General features: G+C 39.0%; 1 protein-coding gene across 3 annotated transcripts; it reads left to right on the top strand.

Moving 5' to 3' along the window:
- Positions 1 to 5382: 5382 nt before the first annotated feature.
- LOC129039380 (cytochrome c oxidase subunit 7A2, mitochondrial) lies at positions 5383 to 15149 on the top strand. 3 transcript variants are annotated; one of them, XM_054493098.2, is made up of 4 exons: positions 5383 to 9230; positions 11663 to 11752; positions 12542 to 12626; positions 14948 to 15149. In XM_054493098.2, the coding sequence occupies exons 1-4, from the start codon at positions 9117 to 9119 to the stop codon at positions 15004 to 15006; spliced, it is 348 nt and encodes a 115-aa protein (XP_054349073.1). In that variant the 5' UTR covers positions 5383 to 9116; the 3' UTR covers positions 15007 to 15149. The 3 variants fall into 3 exon arrangements, 2 of the variants coding, with proteins under 2 accessions (XP_054349073.1, XP_054349076.1); XR_010126732.1 differs by having other exon boundaries at positions 9076 to 9230; positions 12542 to 13041; positions 14451 to 15149; XM_054493101.2 differs by lacking the exon at positions 12542 to 12626 and having other exon boundaries at positions 9076 to 9230.
- Positions 15150 to 18647: the final 3498 nt, after the last annotated feature.

Here is an 18647-nt window from a genome sequence, read left to right as displayed (position 1 = left end):
ATCTAAATAGTATGGCTATTCTGTTGCTTGATGTAACAATTTTAGACATTATTGTCTTCTCAGTAATGTTACATGATGATTTAGCTCTCTAACACACGTACTTTGCCTTCTATTATGTAGTTATTATATTTAGTAAATGCATTAGCTGTTATTTAATTATGACTGTATAAATATTGTACACTCTAGGGCAAATGTAATATGATTTTCTTTTGTATAAGTTAATTTTTCCTGGAATTAATAGTTGCCTCATTTAAAACATTTACATAACTTTCTACAAATTTACCTTAAAAATTTTCCAATTTCTCTGTCAGGTCTGTCATGTTCCCATCACTAGTTTGAAAGGGTTTTGTACCCAAATATCAGATAACGTCCCTGTTTTTAACTAGAGATGTCTCTGCTGCAGTTGTCCTTCTGTGCCAGTCTGTATGGTTGCTCTCTTGGCCTACTATATGGTGATGATCCTATGACCTCCTTTTGTCATCCTGTGTTGGACTTCCCATTTCCTAGTTTACTTTGTTTACTAGAGCACTTCCTAAAACACTTACAGCTTGCTAAGAAATAGTATATGAAAGTTAAATGTTTTGAGTTCTTAAATGTCTAAAACACCCTTTTTCCACCCTCACATTTCATTGATAGTTTGACTAGACATACAATTTTAAATTAAAAATAAGCTGTCAGCGTCTTGAAGGCATTGCTCCACTCTTGTCTAGCTTCCTTCGTTACTTTTGAGAAATTTGAACATAATCTTAGTCAGACGTTGGACTTTTCCTAGATTGGTGCTTAATTTTCTTCCCTTTTTCTCCAGTTGTTTTGATGCTATTATCTCTGTTCTTTCTAGGAAAATTACTTAATTTGATCTTGCAACATTATCTTCCTTGTATTGAATTTGTAGCACATTTCTAAAAATATTTTAATTTCTAGAACTTCTTTCATTTTATTTTGTTTCCAAAATATCCTACTTAGTTCATAGATAAAATATCTTATTTTTCTGAGGATATATAGATATATATGAATATGTATTACTACTTTTGTTTACTGCTCTATTAACACCAAAGTTTATTTGTTGCTGTTTGTAATTTGTTTTTTCTCATGTTCATATAGGTGAATTTCCTGTTATTTCTGGCTAGTCTTGGCAATATATGAGTAGACCCCAAAACACTATTTGAAAGCTCTGTGTTTGTGGGCAATGCTTCAAGGGGTCTAGGGAGGTTCTATTACTTACTGCTTTTAACTCTGCTTCTTCCTTCTCCTCCATCTCATCTCCTGATTTCCACTTCACACATACTTCCTTGTATCTGTCCCTCCCCATATTTCTTCCACTTAATTGTCTCCCATTTATTTCTCCAGATAAAAATTCTCTGGTGTTCTACCTGTGAGAGACAGTGATGGAAGTTGAGAGATCATATTTTTATGGCTAAGGGGTAGGGCAGAGGACTTTGGGGATCAGGCCATTCTGTTGTATATGCTTTCAACTAGTCATTTTCAGGCCTGTCCCTGCCTCCACTCTTTGCTGTGACTTTCACCTCCAAATCTGAGCTTCTCAGGGGTTGTGGAATCAATCAGCGTGCTTCTCACTGGTATCCGCCTTGTAGTCCCTCTAGATTGCAGCTTTCTCTGTTCAGCTCAGTCATATTCCATCTGCTTTCAGTTTTCCACAAATTTGTTGAAATCATTTGTCTGTTGCTGCCTCCTCTCTATTCAAATTTTGGGCTCATATCTTTTTTAAAATTGTTTTTCAGATCATCATATGGTAAATTTTACTTCTGTTCTGGTAGCATAGTTTTGTGAGTTTTAACACCAGAGATAAAGAAAAGTACCATCACTCCCCAAAAAACTCCTTATACTATCCCTTTGTAGTCATTCTCCCTTCCCCCCACTCATAACTCACAATTTGTTTTCTGTCCCCATAGTTTTATCTTCTAGAAAGTTCTAAATAGAATAAATGCCATATGTAACCTTTGAAACAGCCTTCTTTAGCATAATGCCCCTGAGATTCATCCAAGATGATGACTGTTATCAATAATTTTTCTCATATTTTTAAAATTTCTTTCATTTTACTGTAGTGGGATGGAGGAGAGATAAACTCGTGGGGCCAATCCACTATCTTAAATCAGAAACACCTTGAAGCAATTATGCCCTTCACCTTTTGGTGATTTTATAATGTTTTTGAAAAAATCTTAAAAGATAAACTTGTTATGTACTTTAAGTGGTATTAATAGGAGCTTGTCTGTATATCACAAGCTTTTCTATCCAGGGTAATGTGGAAAAAGATTGAATTCCCCTTACATCCCTTTCAAGCTTGTTATGTCACTTTGTTTCAAGCACAGAATTGGGGACAATAGCTTTATAAATTTTTGTCAAATAGCTGTATCTGGTGTAAAATAACCCCAGGGCATGTTGTCTTTCCTTTTCACAACAAATTTTGTGAAACAGTATGTCCTTTATATTTTCTTATCATCTTCAACTTCAGTCAGGGTCAGGTTTTCACCTCAAGATTACACCGTTTGTACTCTGTTGACTGTCACCTGTGTCTGAAAGATTCAGTAGAAAGAGTATGGGTTTCAGGAGTAGGCTGATACGGCTCCTATACTTACAAAGTGTACCTGGCAATTGCTTAAATCTTCTAAGCCATTTACCTTTCCTTGTCTGTAAAATAGGGATTTCAATACCCATTTGACAGATTTTGTTTTGAGCAATAAGGAAAGTGATAGTTAAAAAGCATTTAGCACAAAGCTTAGAAAAATAGATATTCAATGAACAATTCCCATTCTTTTCTGTCAGATCAAGTGAACTCACCCTTATATTGATCTTTTTGCTCCATTTGATAGGCATTTTCCTTCCCTCTCCATCTTTAGCATGTGGCTTCTGTGAATGACTCTCCTGATTTTTTTTCCCCTTATCTGTTCCTTAGTCTCCTTTGTATATTCCTTAATTGTGCTAACCATATAAAATATTGGGAGTTCTTTGAGATTGTGTTCTGTGCCTTTAAGTTACACATTCTCCCTGAACAATCTTAAGTACCTTATTATTTCTGTTGTCTTAACACTGACTGACTTCTGTCTTTTCTTGTGCCTTGACGTCTGTCTTGAGCTCTAGATTTTTCATTATTAATCTCTCGAGAAATAAAGGTTAATAATGAATTAACCTAAGTTAATAAGGCCCAAGCAGCAATCATTCCACACAAGCCTGGGTTTAATAAGGTCAAAACAGGAATAATCTCACACCAACCTGAGATTTCTTACATTCCTCGTTATTGTGAATGGTATAGCCAACCACCTTGAGGTAAGCCAGAAACCCTAGCTCTCTTCTCCAGCTGCCTAACCTAATCACTGTATTGTGTTGATTTTTGAATGTTCTTCCTTTTAGTTGGGTCTCTCATCCCTCCCCTTGTCTACATCTCTCTTGATGATTTAGTTTTTTTTCTTCCTCCTTGGATTACTATGAGAGCTTTCTGACAGACTCTCTGACCCTAATAACTCATGCCCAATCCAGCCTTTCATTACTAGAATGATCTTGAAATAGAGCTCCGATTTTAACAGTTTGCTACTTGAACCTCTAAGTAGCCCTTCAAGTTATTAATTCATCACTGAAATTAGCCTTCCACTGTTACCTCAATTCTTCATTTGTTCTGCAAATCAAACCATTTGCAATTCCCCAAGACATTTGGCCACCCTGTCTTATTTGCCTTTGCAAATATTATAGCTTTTGCCTAGATTTTTCTTCTTACCCAACCTTTCTTCCCATAATAGTAAATATTTATTGAGTTATTTTAACAGCCACCCAATGATGATGAATACTATTATCTCCATTTTAAAGACAAGAGAAACTGAGGTATAAATAGATTATGTATCTTACCTTCAGTCATGTCACTACCACTAAATGGCAGATTCAGGATCTGTCTGACTTCCAAGTTCTTAACAACGTATATTTTTTCTCTTTTCACTGCATCTAGGCCTCTGTTTTTGCAGTTCTACAGCACATCAATGCTTGATTCCAAATTCAGATTGTTAATCATGTTCTTGTCCTACGTCTGAAATGACTTAATTTCTGCTCCATTTATTCTACCAGATCTCAGCTCACTGCAACCTCCGCCTCCCGGGTTCAAGCAATTCTCCTGCCCCAGCCTCCCGAGTAGCTGGGACTACAGGCTAATTTTTGTATTTTTAGTAGAGATGGGGTTTCACCATGTTGGCCAGGATGGTCTCGATCTCTTGACCTCGTGATTTGCCTGCCTTGGCCTCCCAAAGTGCTGGGATTACAGGGGTGAGACTATATAATCTGTGCCCGGCCCAAAATTCTGTCTTTTTACAACCTTAGCCCACTAGTTTCTTTGAATTACCCATACAACTTTTGTTGTACCAGTTACCTGGAGAGTCATTTATGTCTGCATCAAATTTACTGTTATGTATGATATTCCTAATTAAATTATATTCTCCAGAAGGTCAGAGACTTTAAAACAATATTCCCTTGCGTGTATTACAAAGTGTTACATTCATAGTAGGTAACCGGTAATTATTGTTCAATGGGGAGTGACTCATGTTCCTGTTGGTGAAAAGAGTCAAACTCTATAAAATATTTTAAGAGATTTATTCTGAGCCAAATATGAGTGACCATGGCCCGTGACACAGCCCTCAGGAGATCCTGGGAACATGTGCCCGAGGTGGTCGGGATACAGCTTGGTTTTATATATTTTTGGGAGGCATGAGACATCAATCAAATACATTTAAGAAATACATTGGTTTGGTTCAGAAAGGCGGGACAACTCAAAGCGGGGGACTTCCAGGCTATAGGTAAATTTAAACATTTTCTGGTTGACAACTGATTGAGTTTATCTGAAGATCTGGGATCAATAGAAAAGAAATGTTTAGGTTGAGATAAAGGATTGTGGAGACTAAGTTTTATTGTGCAGAGGAAACTCTCAGAAGACTGCAGAGAGAGCAGGTTATAAAATGTGTCTTATCAGACTTAAAAGAGTGCCTGGCTCTTAGTTGATTATCTCCTGGATCTGGAAAGGGGAAAGGAGATTCTCTACAGAATGCGGATTTTTCCCACAAGAAACTTTGTAGGGCAATTTCAAGATATGGCAGAGAAACATGTTTTGGGGTAAAACATTTTGATTTTCTTCCTCGTTATGCCAGAGTCACATGGGAAAGTAAGTCATAATATACAGGGTTAAATAAAACCCATCTGATGAGAATTTGTGGTTTGTAGGGCAGGACTCCCCAGACCCTTTAGATATGAATTTGGGCAAGATAAAAAAAAATCAGAGATTAGTCCTCATTCATATGTTTTATGAAATTGTTTATCATAAGGACTTTAGAGTCAGAGAAAAAGATCATTAGGAGTTAGTCCACCTACTTAAGTTTAATGATGAAAAGACTGAGGCTTCCAATTAGATAAAGTATTTAATAATAAACTAATACAGCAACTAAGATAGCAACTATTTCCTGATTTCCAAAAGTGACTCAGAATGTGATAAAGTATGGAATTATATTGAAATGTTATCTTTTACCTAACCAGTAGTTTGTAACATTAAAGTTCACATGAAACTGTTCTATATTTTTATAAAATTGGAAGTGGATTAAGCATGGCTCTAGAATTAACAGATGTGTGTACGCACACACACACATGCAAATCACACAAAACTATTCTGGCTTCCCTCTGTTTTTGTTATTTATAGATTCTATAGGCAGGATCAAAGTCAGGGTTATCTTGTCTGCTTTTTAAAGGAAAAAAAAGATTGGGTAACTGTGCTCTGGTAAATTTGCATCAGTAATTATGAGATATTTTCACTTAGTACTTTCGCATCTGATGTCCATCTTACCGACGAGACTTAAACCGTGACCTACCTCAGGTTTCCCAGATATTTCCCACATATTCCCCCTGCCAATTTTGTTATACTGTTACAAAACCCTCCGCAGTAAGTATTTTCCAAAAGAACCATTTTCTAATTTTCTAACATTACAAAACAGCAAGGATAAAAGAACCCCAAACTGATGGTTTGGAAAGCATTCTATTTTGAAAGTAACTTCTGGTTCAGAGGATGAATTTTAAAATGGGGTAATGTTTCTAGTGTGCCTGGGAAGATCCAATAAAGTTTGTTAGGTACCCAGGCAAATTTCAGTCATTTGTTTGCCAGGATAATCACAGCTTACAGAAAGGAGCAAGAAGATAATGAATGAGGAACCCTGGGACTGAAAACATTTGGAGGGAGTACAAGTACTAAGACAGATGTTTTGAATTTTTATACTCAATAATCCATTCTTTTGTGCAGGATACAGTTCATTCATTTAACCAATGTATATTGAGCATTTTCTATGTGCCAATTACTATTCTAGATGCCAGGGATACATGAGTAAACACAACCGAGTTTAGAGCAGAGTCATATGATCCAACTTGAGTTCTTAAAAGAATCATTGCTGTGTGGAAGATAGTGGAAGAGTGGAAACAGGGAAACCCGTTAAAAAGGCTTTTGACATAATCTGAACAAGAGATGATGATGGCTTGGCCAGTAATAGTAGTACTGTTGGAGATAATGAGAAGTGGTTCAATTCAGATTATATTTTGAAGGTGCAGCCAATAGAAATTTTTAATAAATTGGTTTATAGAGTATGATAGAAAACAAAGTTTAAGGCTTGAAATAAGGAAAATATCAGAGGACAAAGTTGGGGAATAAGGAGTGGAAAGTAGAATTCAGTTTTGTTTGTAAGTTTGAGATGCGCATTAGCCATCTAGGTGGAGATGTCTCAAGTTAATGGGAAAGGCCAGGCAGGAGGTAAGTGAGAGTTGTCAGCACATGAATAGTTTTTCTTTCCTAAAAAAATTCTTTTTCTTCATACAATCTACAGGAAGTGGGAGTAGTAGTTCAATGTTAGATGAAATCACAAAATGGATGAATGTAGAAAAGGTGAGAAACTGAAATTTTAGAGGTTAAGAGGATGAGGATCCAGGAAAGGAAAGTAAAAGGAGCAGCCGCTAAAATAGGAGAACCACCGAAGGAGTACTATGGAAGCCACTTTAAGACCATGCTTCAAACTATCATATTCTTTCTTACATGTATGGTTTACCTCTAAATTGAAAAGTAAAAGTACATGGTGAGGGACGGATTAACTATGTTAAATGCTGCTAATAGATGGAGAAGGTGAAAAGAGTTTGACAGTTTATTTAGCAACGTGGAAGCTATTGGTGATTCTAAACAAGAGCAGTAAAAGTCTGCCCAAAATGGGATCAAAAAAAGATTAGGAGGAGGAGAAGGAGAGACAAGTATAAAGAAGTCTATAGGATGGTAACGGTAATCAAAGGAGTTTGTTTTTAATTTGGGAATGTGTTGATAGATGGAATGATCCAGTAAAGGGGGAAATTGTACTGAATAACGTGCATATAAGAATCTGTGTCTACTTTAGGATCTATTTAATGTGAATTCATGGCTTTATTTATTTATTTATTTATTTTTTGAGACGGAGCCTCACTCTGTCGCCCAGGCTGGAGTGCAGTGGAGCGATCTCGGCTCACTGCAAGCTCCACCTTCCGGGTTCACGCCATTCTCCTGCCTCAGCCTCCTGAGTAGCTGGGACTACAGGCGCCAGCCACCACGCCCGGCTTATTTTTTGTATTTTTAGTAGAGACAGGGTTTCACCGCGTTAGCCAAGATGGTCTGGATCTCTTGACCTCATGATCCGCCCGCCTTGGCCTCCCAAAGTACTGGGATTACAGGCGTGAGCCACTGCGCCCGGCCTCATGGCTCTTTTTGGACAGAGTCATAAGCTTCTTAGATCTGTCACCCAATGTAATTAATTGATGTATTGGTTAATACTGCCTTTAGCAGTGCTAGGGGATTGGTAAGAAATCTACATAATCTCTGCGCTTGGGAAATTCACAATCTAGAGTTGGCTAAGTGGAGAAAACATAAGAGAACACATACAACTAACAAATTCAGATTATGGACAATGTACTTAAAAAACCCCCACGCCCTAGCTATTGGCACGTGGTAATTTTGCCCAGAGTTTTTGTTACATGCATAATCCAGAGGGGTGTAGAAAACCAGGTCCTTTCAGTACCAATCTAAGGAAGACATGAATTGGGGTGTTTATAAACCTTGGTGAGGAAGAGAATTTTAACTGGGACTGGTAACTTGGTGGGCCCATTGACATACAGTAGATTGTGAAGAAGAAAACCCCAAGGATTATAAGGAATAGTTTTAATATTACTAATTTTTATCCTTTGCTGAACCTATGGGTTTCTTATTTGAAATGGCAATCAAATAATTTGTAAGAGTTTGTAGAAAGGTGGAAAGATTATTGTAATACAGGGTAGATATTTGCATTTGTACATACTTGAGGGTAAGCGCAAGAAATAAACACTTGTAATGGGGATTACTTAAGCGAAATGGATAACACCGACAGCCTTTCTGTACAACAAATAATTGCTGTGCTTCTCAACTCCAATAATGAATGTAGTGCCCTGCTGGATCTGGGACAGCAAGACTTTTGAGTCCAGATTCGCCATCCCATTTCCTGTCCCCTAACGTTTCCTCAGAAGCGAGCGAGCCTCTTCCACAATTTGGGGACACTGTGGAAGAGCTTCTTGCTTGGGTAGTTCTGCAGCAGTCGAAGGTACAAGAAGATAAAAATGGGTATCTCGACACAGCTCTTACAGCATATTCTCAACACAAGGAACAGTAATGTCCCGCAGCAATTCCTTCGGTGGAAAAAAATGACTGTATCCGTGTAAGAGGAGTAATTCTTTTTTGAATTTTATGAGGCTTCAGAGCTGTATTTCGGCCAACCCAGTCTTTGTTCAGTTTCTAGCGGCTTAAAGGTTGCCCAGTTTTACGCCTTCTTGCTCAAAACAGACACTAGTTTTCTTTGATAGCCTGGTCTCACATTGACTTCATCTAAGCTTATTACATTCGTCTCATAAATCGTTTGCTTTTTCCCCCAGCCTTAGCTCCAGGGAGCAGCCTACTGAACATCGAAAAGGTCAGGAACGAGATCACGGGACTGAGACGGCGAGCCGGCTAGAGCGGATAGAGCCGTACTGCCGCTCTAGGTTTTCTTTTGCTCTCTATGGTTAGGAGCGCAAGCCTCTCTTCGGCCCGGAAAGATATATGTTCGTGAATGCTTACGCAAGACTCGGAGGTAGTTCCGGTTCCGGCGTGGCCATTTTCGTTGCTGGTGTTCAGTTGTGGCGGTTGCTGGTCAGTAACAGCCAAGATGCTGCGGAATCTGCTGGTGAGGAGCTTCTCATCTTGCATTCATGATGGGGGCGAGGGAGTGGAGAGGAGGCTGAGGCACCACGATAGAAAACCCTCACCTAGGAGGGGTGCAGAAGGCGGCTAATGAAGTCACCTTGATTCGTGTCCTTTTCCCCTGACCTTACTTTCCCTTCCGTCTATTCCTCTCGCCCCAGGCCGTTACTGGGTAGATGTTAAGGAGTGGAGAGGCTGGGGAAGTGACCAGAGACTCGTGGGTTAGACCCGTCTTGGGTTCTTAGTCACCACCCCTAACCCTGTCGGTCATTGATGAGGTTAGTAGCTCCGATCTGAGTAAAACCAAGGCCCGGGTGGGGAGTGTCTGACACCCGGAAGCATCAAGCAGAAAGGTGTTTTTCTGGTACTGAAAGGTTTTAAGTTTCAATGGTTTTGAGCTTTGCGAGCTTGAGAAGGCAGTTTAAAAACCAAGCCATTCAATTTTGGGTGGAACTTTAGGAATAGTCATGGCTGAAGTGCAGTGTTACTTCCGTCAGGCGATTGTGTATTGTCCTTCACCCCTCCACCGACTTTGCGCATGTGAAATATTTCCCCAAATTTTGAAAAAGAAAAAAATGCGACAATGATTATTTTATTTTTAAAATTATTTAATGAAGTTTTGCTTCATTAAAATCCTCAATGTAATTTTAGAAAATCGAGAGCATATTTGTTTCATTATTTAATTCAACTGGATATGTAGTGCATGTCTCTTCTTTAAAAGATGTATACCCTCTTTAAAATTTTTTAGGAAAAATGTAATGAGAGAAGCATTTTAATTGAGAAGGAGTCATGCCAGTCTATTTGCTGTCAAGTAATAGGTTTTTTGGTTGTTGTTGTTTTTATTTATTTATTTATTTTTTTGAGACGTAGTCTCACTCTGTTGCGCAGGCTGGAGTGCAGTGGCACGATCTCGGCTCACTGCAATTTCCATCTCCGAGGTTCAAGCGATTCTGCTGCCTCAGCCTTCCAACTAGCTGGGATTACAGGCGCTCGCCACCAAGCCCTATTAATTTTTGTATTATTAATAGAGACGGGGTTTCACCATGTTGGCCAGGCTGGTCTCGGACCCTTGACCTCAAGTGATCTGCCCGCCTCAGCCTCCCAAAGCGCTGGGATTACAGGCATGAGTCACTGTGCATGGCCTTTTTAATTTTTTTATTTTTATTTTTCAAGCAGAGTTTTGTTCTTGTCGCCCAGGCTGGAGTGCAGTGGCGCAATCTTGGCCCACTGCAAACCCCGCCTCCTGGATTCAAGCGATTCTCCCGACTCAGCCTCCTGAGTAGCTAGAATTACAGGTGCGTACCACCACGCCCAGCTAATTTTTGTGTTTTTAGTAGAAACGGTGTTTCGCCATGTTGGCCAGGCCGGGTCTCGAACTCCTTACCTCAAGTGATCCACCCACCTCGGCCTCCCAAAGTACTGGGATTACAGGCGTGAGCCACTGCACCTGGCCAACTAACAGATTTTTTTTTTTTTTTTGAGACAGAGTTTCACTCTTTTTGCCCAGGCTGTAGTGCAATGGGGCGATCTTGGCTCACCGCAACCTCTGCCTCCCGGGTTCAAGCGATTCTCCTGCCTTAGCCTCCCGATTAGCTGGGATTACAGGCATGCACCACCATGCCCGGTTAATTTTGTATTTTTAGTAGAGGCAGGGTTTCTCCATGTTGTTCAGGCTGGTCTCGAACTCCGGACTTCAGGTGATCTGCCTGCCTAGTAATAGAATTATTTTTTTGAAACGGAGTTTCACACTTGTTGCCCAGGCTGGAGTGCAATGGTGCGATCTCAGCTCACTGCAACCTCTGCCTCCCAGGTTCAAGCGATTCTCCTGCCTCAGCCTCCCAAGTACCTAGGATTACAGGCATGTGCCACCACGCCTGGCTAATTTTGTATTTTTAGTAGAGACGGGGTTTCTAATGTTGGTCAGGCTGGTCTCGAACTCCTGACCTCAGGTGATCTGCCCCCCCACCCCCGCCTCCCAGAGTGCTGGGATTACAGGTGTGAGCTACCACGCCCGGCAGGTTTTTGATGATATGGCAGCATATTATGAAAATATTTGAGTTTAGTGTATTTTGGTTAAGCACTATTTTTGTAATATGTGTATGTCAATATGTTCGCATCAAGGATTATAAAATGCTACTAGTTCTGTTCAGGTAGAGATCATGATTTTATTTTTTGGTTAGAATCTGTATGAATTGCTTCTTGAATATGTTATTTGGAGACTGCAGAATGTAATTCGAAGAGCAGAGGATGGGTGACAAATTGAAAAACGTGGATGCTCTTGCATGACTTTGCTACTGACAAATCACATATGCTTCAAGTCTCCATTTACCTTTTCTATAATATGAACGACTGAAAATAGTTGGTTTTGAAGGTTTCTTTAGGCTCTAAGTCTGTTTACTAATATTTTCGTTTTAGGCTCTTCGTCAGATTGGGCAGAGGACCATAAGCACTGCTTCCCGCAGGCATTTTAAAAATAAAGTTCCAGAGAAACAAAAACTGTTCCAGGTACTGAAGTATTTTATAGGAGATTGTTACTTGTAATAATTAGATTACCAAAAGGTAGAGTTGGGATAAACAAGTATGTGTATAAATTAGATCATATGACAATATAAACATTACAAAAGAAGTCAAGGACATGTACCATACTGCTAATAGTGGTTGTCTCTTGGGGAAAGACCTGGTGGAGCAGAGCAATTTACCTTTATAAGTAGTTTGATTATGAGTGATTTTTGTTTTATTATGGTTTCTAGCTTTTCCTAAATAAAACTTAAAGTGATTAAAAATAGTTGTATCATATATACATAAAAATAAAATACTTTATTGAACAGATGTACTAAATAGCTACTGTACGCCGGATTAGATGCTAGGGATATAATTTAGGTTATAAACCAAAATCCCTTCCCCACTTTTTTAAGGGAAAAAAAGTTTCCTATGACTAAGTCTAATGTGTGGCAATTATTGGTTCTTTTATATGTAAGTTATATTAAAGTTGTTGAGATCAGTGTGTATGTTTTATAGCTTTAATGTTTATATATTCTTTGGAAAGACCATCATTAATGGATCTCAAATTAACGGTGAAAGAAAAATGCTGACTTTTAGGAATTCTTATTTTAAAAGTAGTAGGAGTAGAGACAGAATAAAGAAAATTGTAGGTCTTTTAAAGTTTAATACTTAAAATACTTTAATTCTAGGGATTTAAGGAGCTATATCATTTTATATGCCTGTTCTTTTGAAACTTAGTTGGAAATGAGTGAGACATTTATTATTGTCTTTTTTTTTTTTTTTTAAATCTAGGAGGATGATGAAATTCCACTGTATCTAAAGGGTGGGATAGCTGATGCCCTCCTGTATAGAGCCACCATGATTCTTGCAGTTGGTGGTAAGGCCTTTGGAGTGTTTGAAGGTTTATAGAAAAGTAATAGTAATGATAACTGGTAACTTTATTGCTTTTGCTGTGCCAGTATTTTAATGCAGGCAGTCTGTCTCCAGAATTTATCTTACTATATCTCATAATGATTCAAGAGGGTGACTGATACATACTGTATAAGAGCATTGTGATGTCTTTTTTTTTTTTCTGAAACGGAGTTTTGCTCCTGTTGCCCAGGCTGGAGTGCAATGGCGCGATCTCGGCTCACTGCAACCTCTGCCTCCCAGGTTCAAGCGATTTTCCTGCCTCAGCCTCCCGAGTAGCTGGGATTACAGGCATGTGCTACCATGCCTGGCTAATTTTGTAGTTTTAGTAGAGACAGAGTTTCTCCATGTTGGTCAGGCTGGTCTTGAACTCCTGACCTCAGGTGATCTGCCCGCCACGGCCTCCCAAAGTGTTGGGATTACAGGCATGAGCTACTGCGCCCAGCCTTGATGTCTTAATAAAAAAATAACACCAATAAGACTTGATGATTATCTTGTGATAGAGTTGGCTTTCTGAGTCCCATTGATGGCAGTGAAGGCCATATTTCAGTCAAAAACATCCATTATATCCCACCTCTTATAGCAAGGGCTTTAACACATTTTGACTGTGATGCAAAATAAAAGCACACTTTACATCTAAACTTTGTACAGACATATTTATGACTAAAACAAAATTTGTATGGAACAATACTTTCACTGGAAGGTAAAGAGAAGGGATGCTATATTTGAGTGATTATTTTGTGCCTATCATATTCATAGGAATGCCACATACTTGGATTTCTGTAAATCTTGCATGAAGTCTATAATATGTCCTCATTTTAAAGATGAGGAAATTATGTTAATTACCTGTTTGGGAAACTCTGCTCTCACACCACAACAATCAACATGGAAGACCTCTGTTGCCAAATGTGTGGGGGGTTTTCCCTACACACCAAGTAATGGACACCAGCTAGGTGTCCTCCAATTCAGTTTCCACACTATCTACTGGGAGATAGCATCAGATTCCACAGGTTGATGCCACAAGACTGTCCCCTCCTTCCCACCAGTTGCAAGTTTGGGTCTTTGGAACTTCTGACTGACTGGCTTTAAGTTGGGGTTCCCACAATCCCCTCGTTGGGGAAACACATTTACCAGTTTATTATAGGCTGGTATAGGTGGTATAGGCCGGTATAGGTATAGGCTGGGCATGGTGGCTCATGCCTGTAGTCCCAGCACTTTGGGAGGCTGGGGCTGGCAGATCACCTGAGGTCAGGAGTTCAAGACTAGCCTGGCCCACATGGTGAAACCGTGTCTCTACTAAAAACACAAAAATGAGCCAGGTGTGATGGCACACACTTGCAATCCCAGCTACTCGTGAAGCTGAGGCAGGAAGATTGCTTCAACTGGTAGGCGGAGGTTGCAGTGAGCTGAGATTGTGCCACTGCACTCCAGCCTGGGCGACAGAGGGAGACTCCATCTCAAAAAAAGATAAAGCCCTAAATTCCTTTTGGCCAATGTCACCATTTCTTAGACATTCTGGTAAGTAGTTTTTAAAATGAAATTCCAGTTATCAGCTTTTTTTTTTTTTTTTTTTTTTTGAGATGGAGTTTCATTCTTGTTGCCGAGGCTGGAGTGCAATGGCACGATCTCGGCTTACCGCAACCTCTGCCTCCCAGGTTCAAGCAATTCTCCTGCCTCAGCCTCCCAAGTAGCTGGGATTACAGGCATGCACCACCATGCCTGGCTAATTTTGTATTTTTAGTAGAGATGGGGTTTCTCCATGTTGAGGCTGGTCTTGAACTCCTGACCTCAGGTGATCCGCCCGCCTCGGCCTCCCAAAGTGCTGGGATTACAGGTGTGAGCCACTGTGCCCGGCCCAGTTATCAGCTATTTTTTATATTACATTTGATTACTTTAAAATTATATCACTCTTTTTTTACATTCACTTTAGGGAAGGCTTGCATATTTTAAACTCTTTTTTTCTTTGGCATTTAATCATCCTTAGCATTTCTCAGGCAATCTTGGGTTAATATGGAAATAACCTTTGTATATGTTCTTAATCTTATTTTTAAAAATTTTTGCATTTTATGTTGACAAATATATTATTGTGCTACACTTTCTATATTAAAACTAGATTATATATTTTACATATATTTATTTAAAATTTTTCCAGCACCTATCAAAACACTTTTTTGTGTTCCAATGAAGGTAGTCTTAATGCAAACTTACAACTTTTGAACTGGAATATTAAATTTATACACTTAGATCTTAGAATTTCTGGTTAAGTTCTTTTTTTTTTTTTATTTTTAGGAACAGCATATGCCATATATGAGCTGGCTGTGGCTTCATTTCCCAAGAAGCAGGAGTGACTTTAATCATCCCAGCAATCACTTGGTTCAGTTTCATTCAGCTCTCTGTGGACCAGTAATCTGATAAATAACCGAGCTCTTCTTTGGGGATCAATATTTATTGACTTGTAGTAACTGCCACCAATAAAGCAGTCTTTACCATGCTTTGTCTGATTTTATCACTTTTATGCCAATAATTTCAACTTTTGGTCAGCCTTGTAAATCTTAGGTAAAGATCAAAGAAATGATTGTTTTGCCACTAAACTTGTGAAAGCAACATTATTGCGATATTATTTTACTGAAATTTTACTTCTAACAGCTCAAAATTAGAGTCTCAACTTCAGTTTCAACTTGACATTTGAATGCATATTGCTTTTTCCCCCTACCCACTCCAGTATATCTTGGAGTATGCTAGAACCCGGGGGTAGTGGAAGCAGATTATCTTTGGCTCCTGGGGTCTACATTTCTTTTTTTTTTTTTTCTCAGCTATGTGAGAGTATGCTTAAATATTGGATGTATCCCACAGCTTAGAATTAGGCTTTAGTAGAATGGCTTTGTAAAGTATTTCAGTATTTGTTTTTTTCTACACTCAGAGTGGGTTCAGGTAGGTTTCTCTCATCAGGAACCAACCAAAGCAGGACAGTTCCTGGGCTCCCCAGCTATCATCTAATGGACCCACAACTGTTTAACCTAAACAGTAGTTAGGTGCTTAATAAATGGTAGCCATAATAGGCTTCTCATAATAGGAATGTTTCAAAAAGGTCTACTTAGGGAACACAAAATGCAAATAGATACAGAGAGTAAGAATCAAAAAGAATTACGATGCTGCTCTAGGTAGCTTGCTTCAGGGTTTGCAGAACCCTTCCTGCTTTGAGAGAACTATGCATGAAGCTGGAAATTTCATAGACTTCAAGATTGGGACTCCCTTTTCCTGGGTCCTGGTGTGCATCCATGTGGAGAGTAGCATCTTGTGAACCACTTCAGGACTTTCCTTCTATATATATCGAAATTGGTAATTCGTCAAGAGATACTGAGTGCCTACGGTGTACTAACTACGGTTTTAGGTACCTAGGAATCATTGGCGAACAAAAGCAGATTCCTCCCCTCATATGTTGTAGAAAGGAGTGGTAGGAAAGAGAGTTTAAAAATAAATTGCACAGTAGGTTAAAAGATAAGTTCTATGGAAAAAGACCAAAGGGGAGAACTGACATGGGTATGGATGGTTGGTTGCAGTATTAAAGTTAGGGTAGGCTTCAACAGGAAGGTCAGATTATTTCGAGACATCCGAAAGTGAACTGGTCAGAAACAGTCATCCCACTGTGTTAGAAATTGGTTCTGGGACCTCCCACAGATATGGAAATCTGTGAATGCCCAAGCCTTTTATATAACATGGTGTAGTGTTTGCATATAACCTATGCACATCCTCCTATATACTTTAAATAATCTCTAGGTTTGTTATAATACCTAGTGCAGGATAAATGCTATGTAAATATACTGTATTGTTTTGGGGATAAGGACCAATAAGAAAGTCTGTATGTGTTCAATACAGATGCAGCCATTTATTTTTTGCCAAATGTTTTCAAGCTGTTGGTTGAATCCACAGATGTGGAACCCACAGATATGGAGGGCTAACTGTATATGGGCAAAAGGCACTCTAGGAAAAGGAAACAGCCTACAGCAAATGTCCTAAGGTGCCTGGCATGTTCAAAGAACAGAAAGGCAAGAGTAGATACCACTCAGTGGGTGAGGGAGAGGAAGTTAGTAGGTGGTGGGCCACATCAAGTAGGGCCTTGCAGGTTATTTTAAGGACTTTGGCTTTTGAGTGACATGGAGAGCCGTCATAGGATTTCTCAATGAAGAATGACTTATATGTTTATAAAGAGGACTAGCCTGGTTGTTGTGATAAAATAGACCATAGTGGGGCAGTGGTAGAAACGGGCAGATCCTTTAAGATGCTTACTGCGGCAACCTAGATGAGAGGTGATGAAGGCTAAGAGCAGCTGTTAGCCATGAAAACGATGGAAAGTGTTCAGATTATGAGCAGAGGAGGATCTTTATCATTCACTTAAACCTTACCCTTCCTCATCCATCCATCCCACAATTTCTTACTGAGTATGAGAGTCTACTTTGTGTAAAGCACTGTTGTAGGCTCAGAGAATACAGCTGTGAAATAGATGAGCAAGCTCCTTCATGGGGCTTACATTCTAGTTGGTGGAGATAGACAACAAAGAATTCATAAGCCTGATACTGTCCTATAGTGGGAACTGCAGATCAACAGGGTGATCTATTAGGAGGAATAGCGCAGTGGAAGCTAGAAAAGGGCTGAGTAAAGTTACATTTGAACTGAGACCAGAAAAAAAGAAGGAGCCAGCTAAGAGTGAGAAGAAAAGCATTCCAAGGAATGGGAAAAGGAAATTGCTTTGCAGGGATGAATTGCAGAAAGAGGATAAGTGTTGTGGAGTATAGGGAGCTGGAGAAAGCAACTATTGTTCTCTCTTCCACAGTGACTAGCACAACAAATGGTCATGCCACTACACACAGGGTCTAGATAGATTTGTTTTCTGGTTTCATAATATGCAACACGATCTGATAACCATAATATTGATTTAGCAAGAATCCCAAATATAAATTAATGTGGACAATCTATCTCAGGCAGTTATTGTTACTATTATTAGTAAGAACTGGAAGCTGAGAACATACAGAGATCAAATACACAATAATTACATTTGAACTAGAACTCAAACCTAGATATGTCTTATTCTGAAGCCCCTTGTTTATCTGCTATGTACCATGTTACTTCCTAAATGCAGAAAAAAGAAAAAAGTACTTAGGATAATTTTACTGGTTGCTTTCCCCACAAACTTTATTCCTTTTGAATATTGTTGTATTCATGTTATGTTTGATGAATTAGCATCATAAGAATTGGCAATTTTTTTATTTCGCTCTTCTCTCAGACTCCTGTGAGTCTGGCTGTGTATCTGTTCCAGTTGCCTATTTCTATTGAAATTATAGTTTTACAGCTGCTATTTACTATCTGAAAAAAAAAAAAACAGCTTCTACAAGTCAAGGATATTTTGAAGGACTCATCTTATTAATGAGGAAAACCAATAAAAACCCAAGACATTTTCTAAATTTTTATCTCAGTATAATATACTGGAGGGAAAGAAGGATTAAATGTTCACAATTACGTTGCTTGGAAACTAGAAAATTGCCTACTGAAATGGTAATTGTAAGCCAGGCACGGTGGCATGTGCCTGTAATCCCAGCTACTTGGAAGCTGAGAAGGGAGGATGGCTTGAGCCCAGTGGTTGGAATCCAGCCTGGGCAACATAATGAGACACTCTCTCTCAAAAAAGAGAAAGAAATGGTAATTTTAAGGCATACATGAAGTCAGTTAAATGAAGGGAAATTCATAACATTAGATATTGCAGACTTAGTGCCAGAATATATGCATGTATGTATGTAAATTTGGATTTGAGTGTTGATTTCTAATTATCAATGTTCCATTAGTATAATGTAAGATGGGCTGTTTCTTGAATTCTGAGATTATGCCAGATCTTTATTGACCTCTTGGAGGAGGCCATCATCTTCCCTCTGGGGAGCTGCTAAAAATATTCTGTAGCATTAGTCTGGTGGCTAAAAGCTGGTATCCTTGTTTGGCC

The sequence above is a fragment of the Pongo pygmaeus genome, chromosome 5 (assembly GCF_028885625.2).
Source record: "Pongo pygmaeus isolate AG05252 chromosome 5, NHGRI_mPonPyg2-v2.0_pri, whole genome shotgun sequence".
In the NCBI taxonomy this organism is placed as follows: Eukaryota; Metazoa; Chordata; class Mammalia; order Primates; family Hominidae; genus Pongo; species Pongo pygmaeus.
This window is presented reverse-complemented; position numbering and strand designations above follow the sequence as displayed.

Excerpts from the sequence above, each read along its gene's own strand:
- LOC129039380 (XM_054493098.2), top strand. The coding sequence starts at position 9,117 with ATGCTTACGCAAGACTCGGAGGTAGTTCCGGTTCCGGCGTGGCCATTT. Across the intron at positions 11,753-12,541 it reads AGAAACAAAAACTGTTCCAG|GAGGATGATGAAATTCCACT; the intron begins GTACTGAAGTAT and ends TTTTAAATCTAG. Across the intron at positions 12,627-14,947 it reads CATGATTCTTGCAGTTGGTG|GAACAGCATATGCCATATAT; the intron begins GTAAGGCCTTTG and ends TTTTATTTTTAG.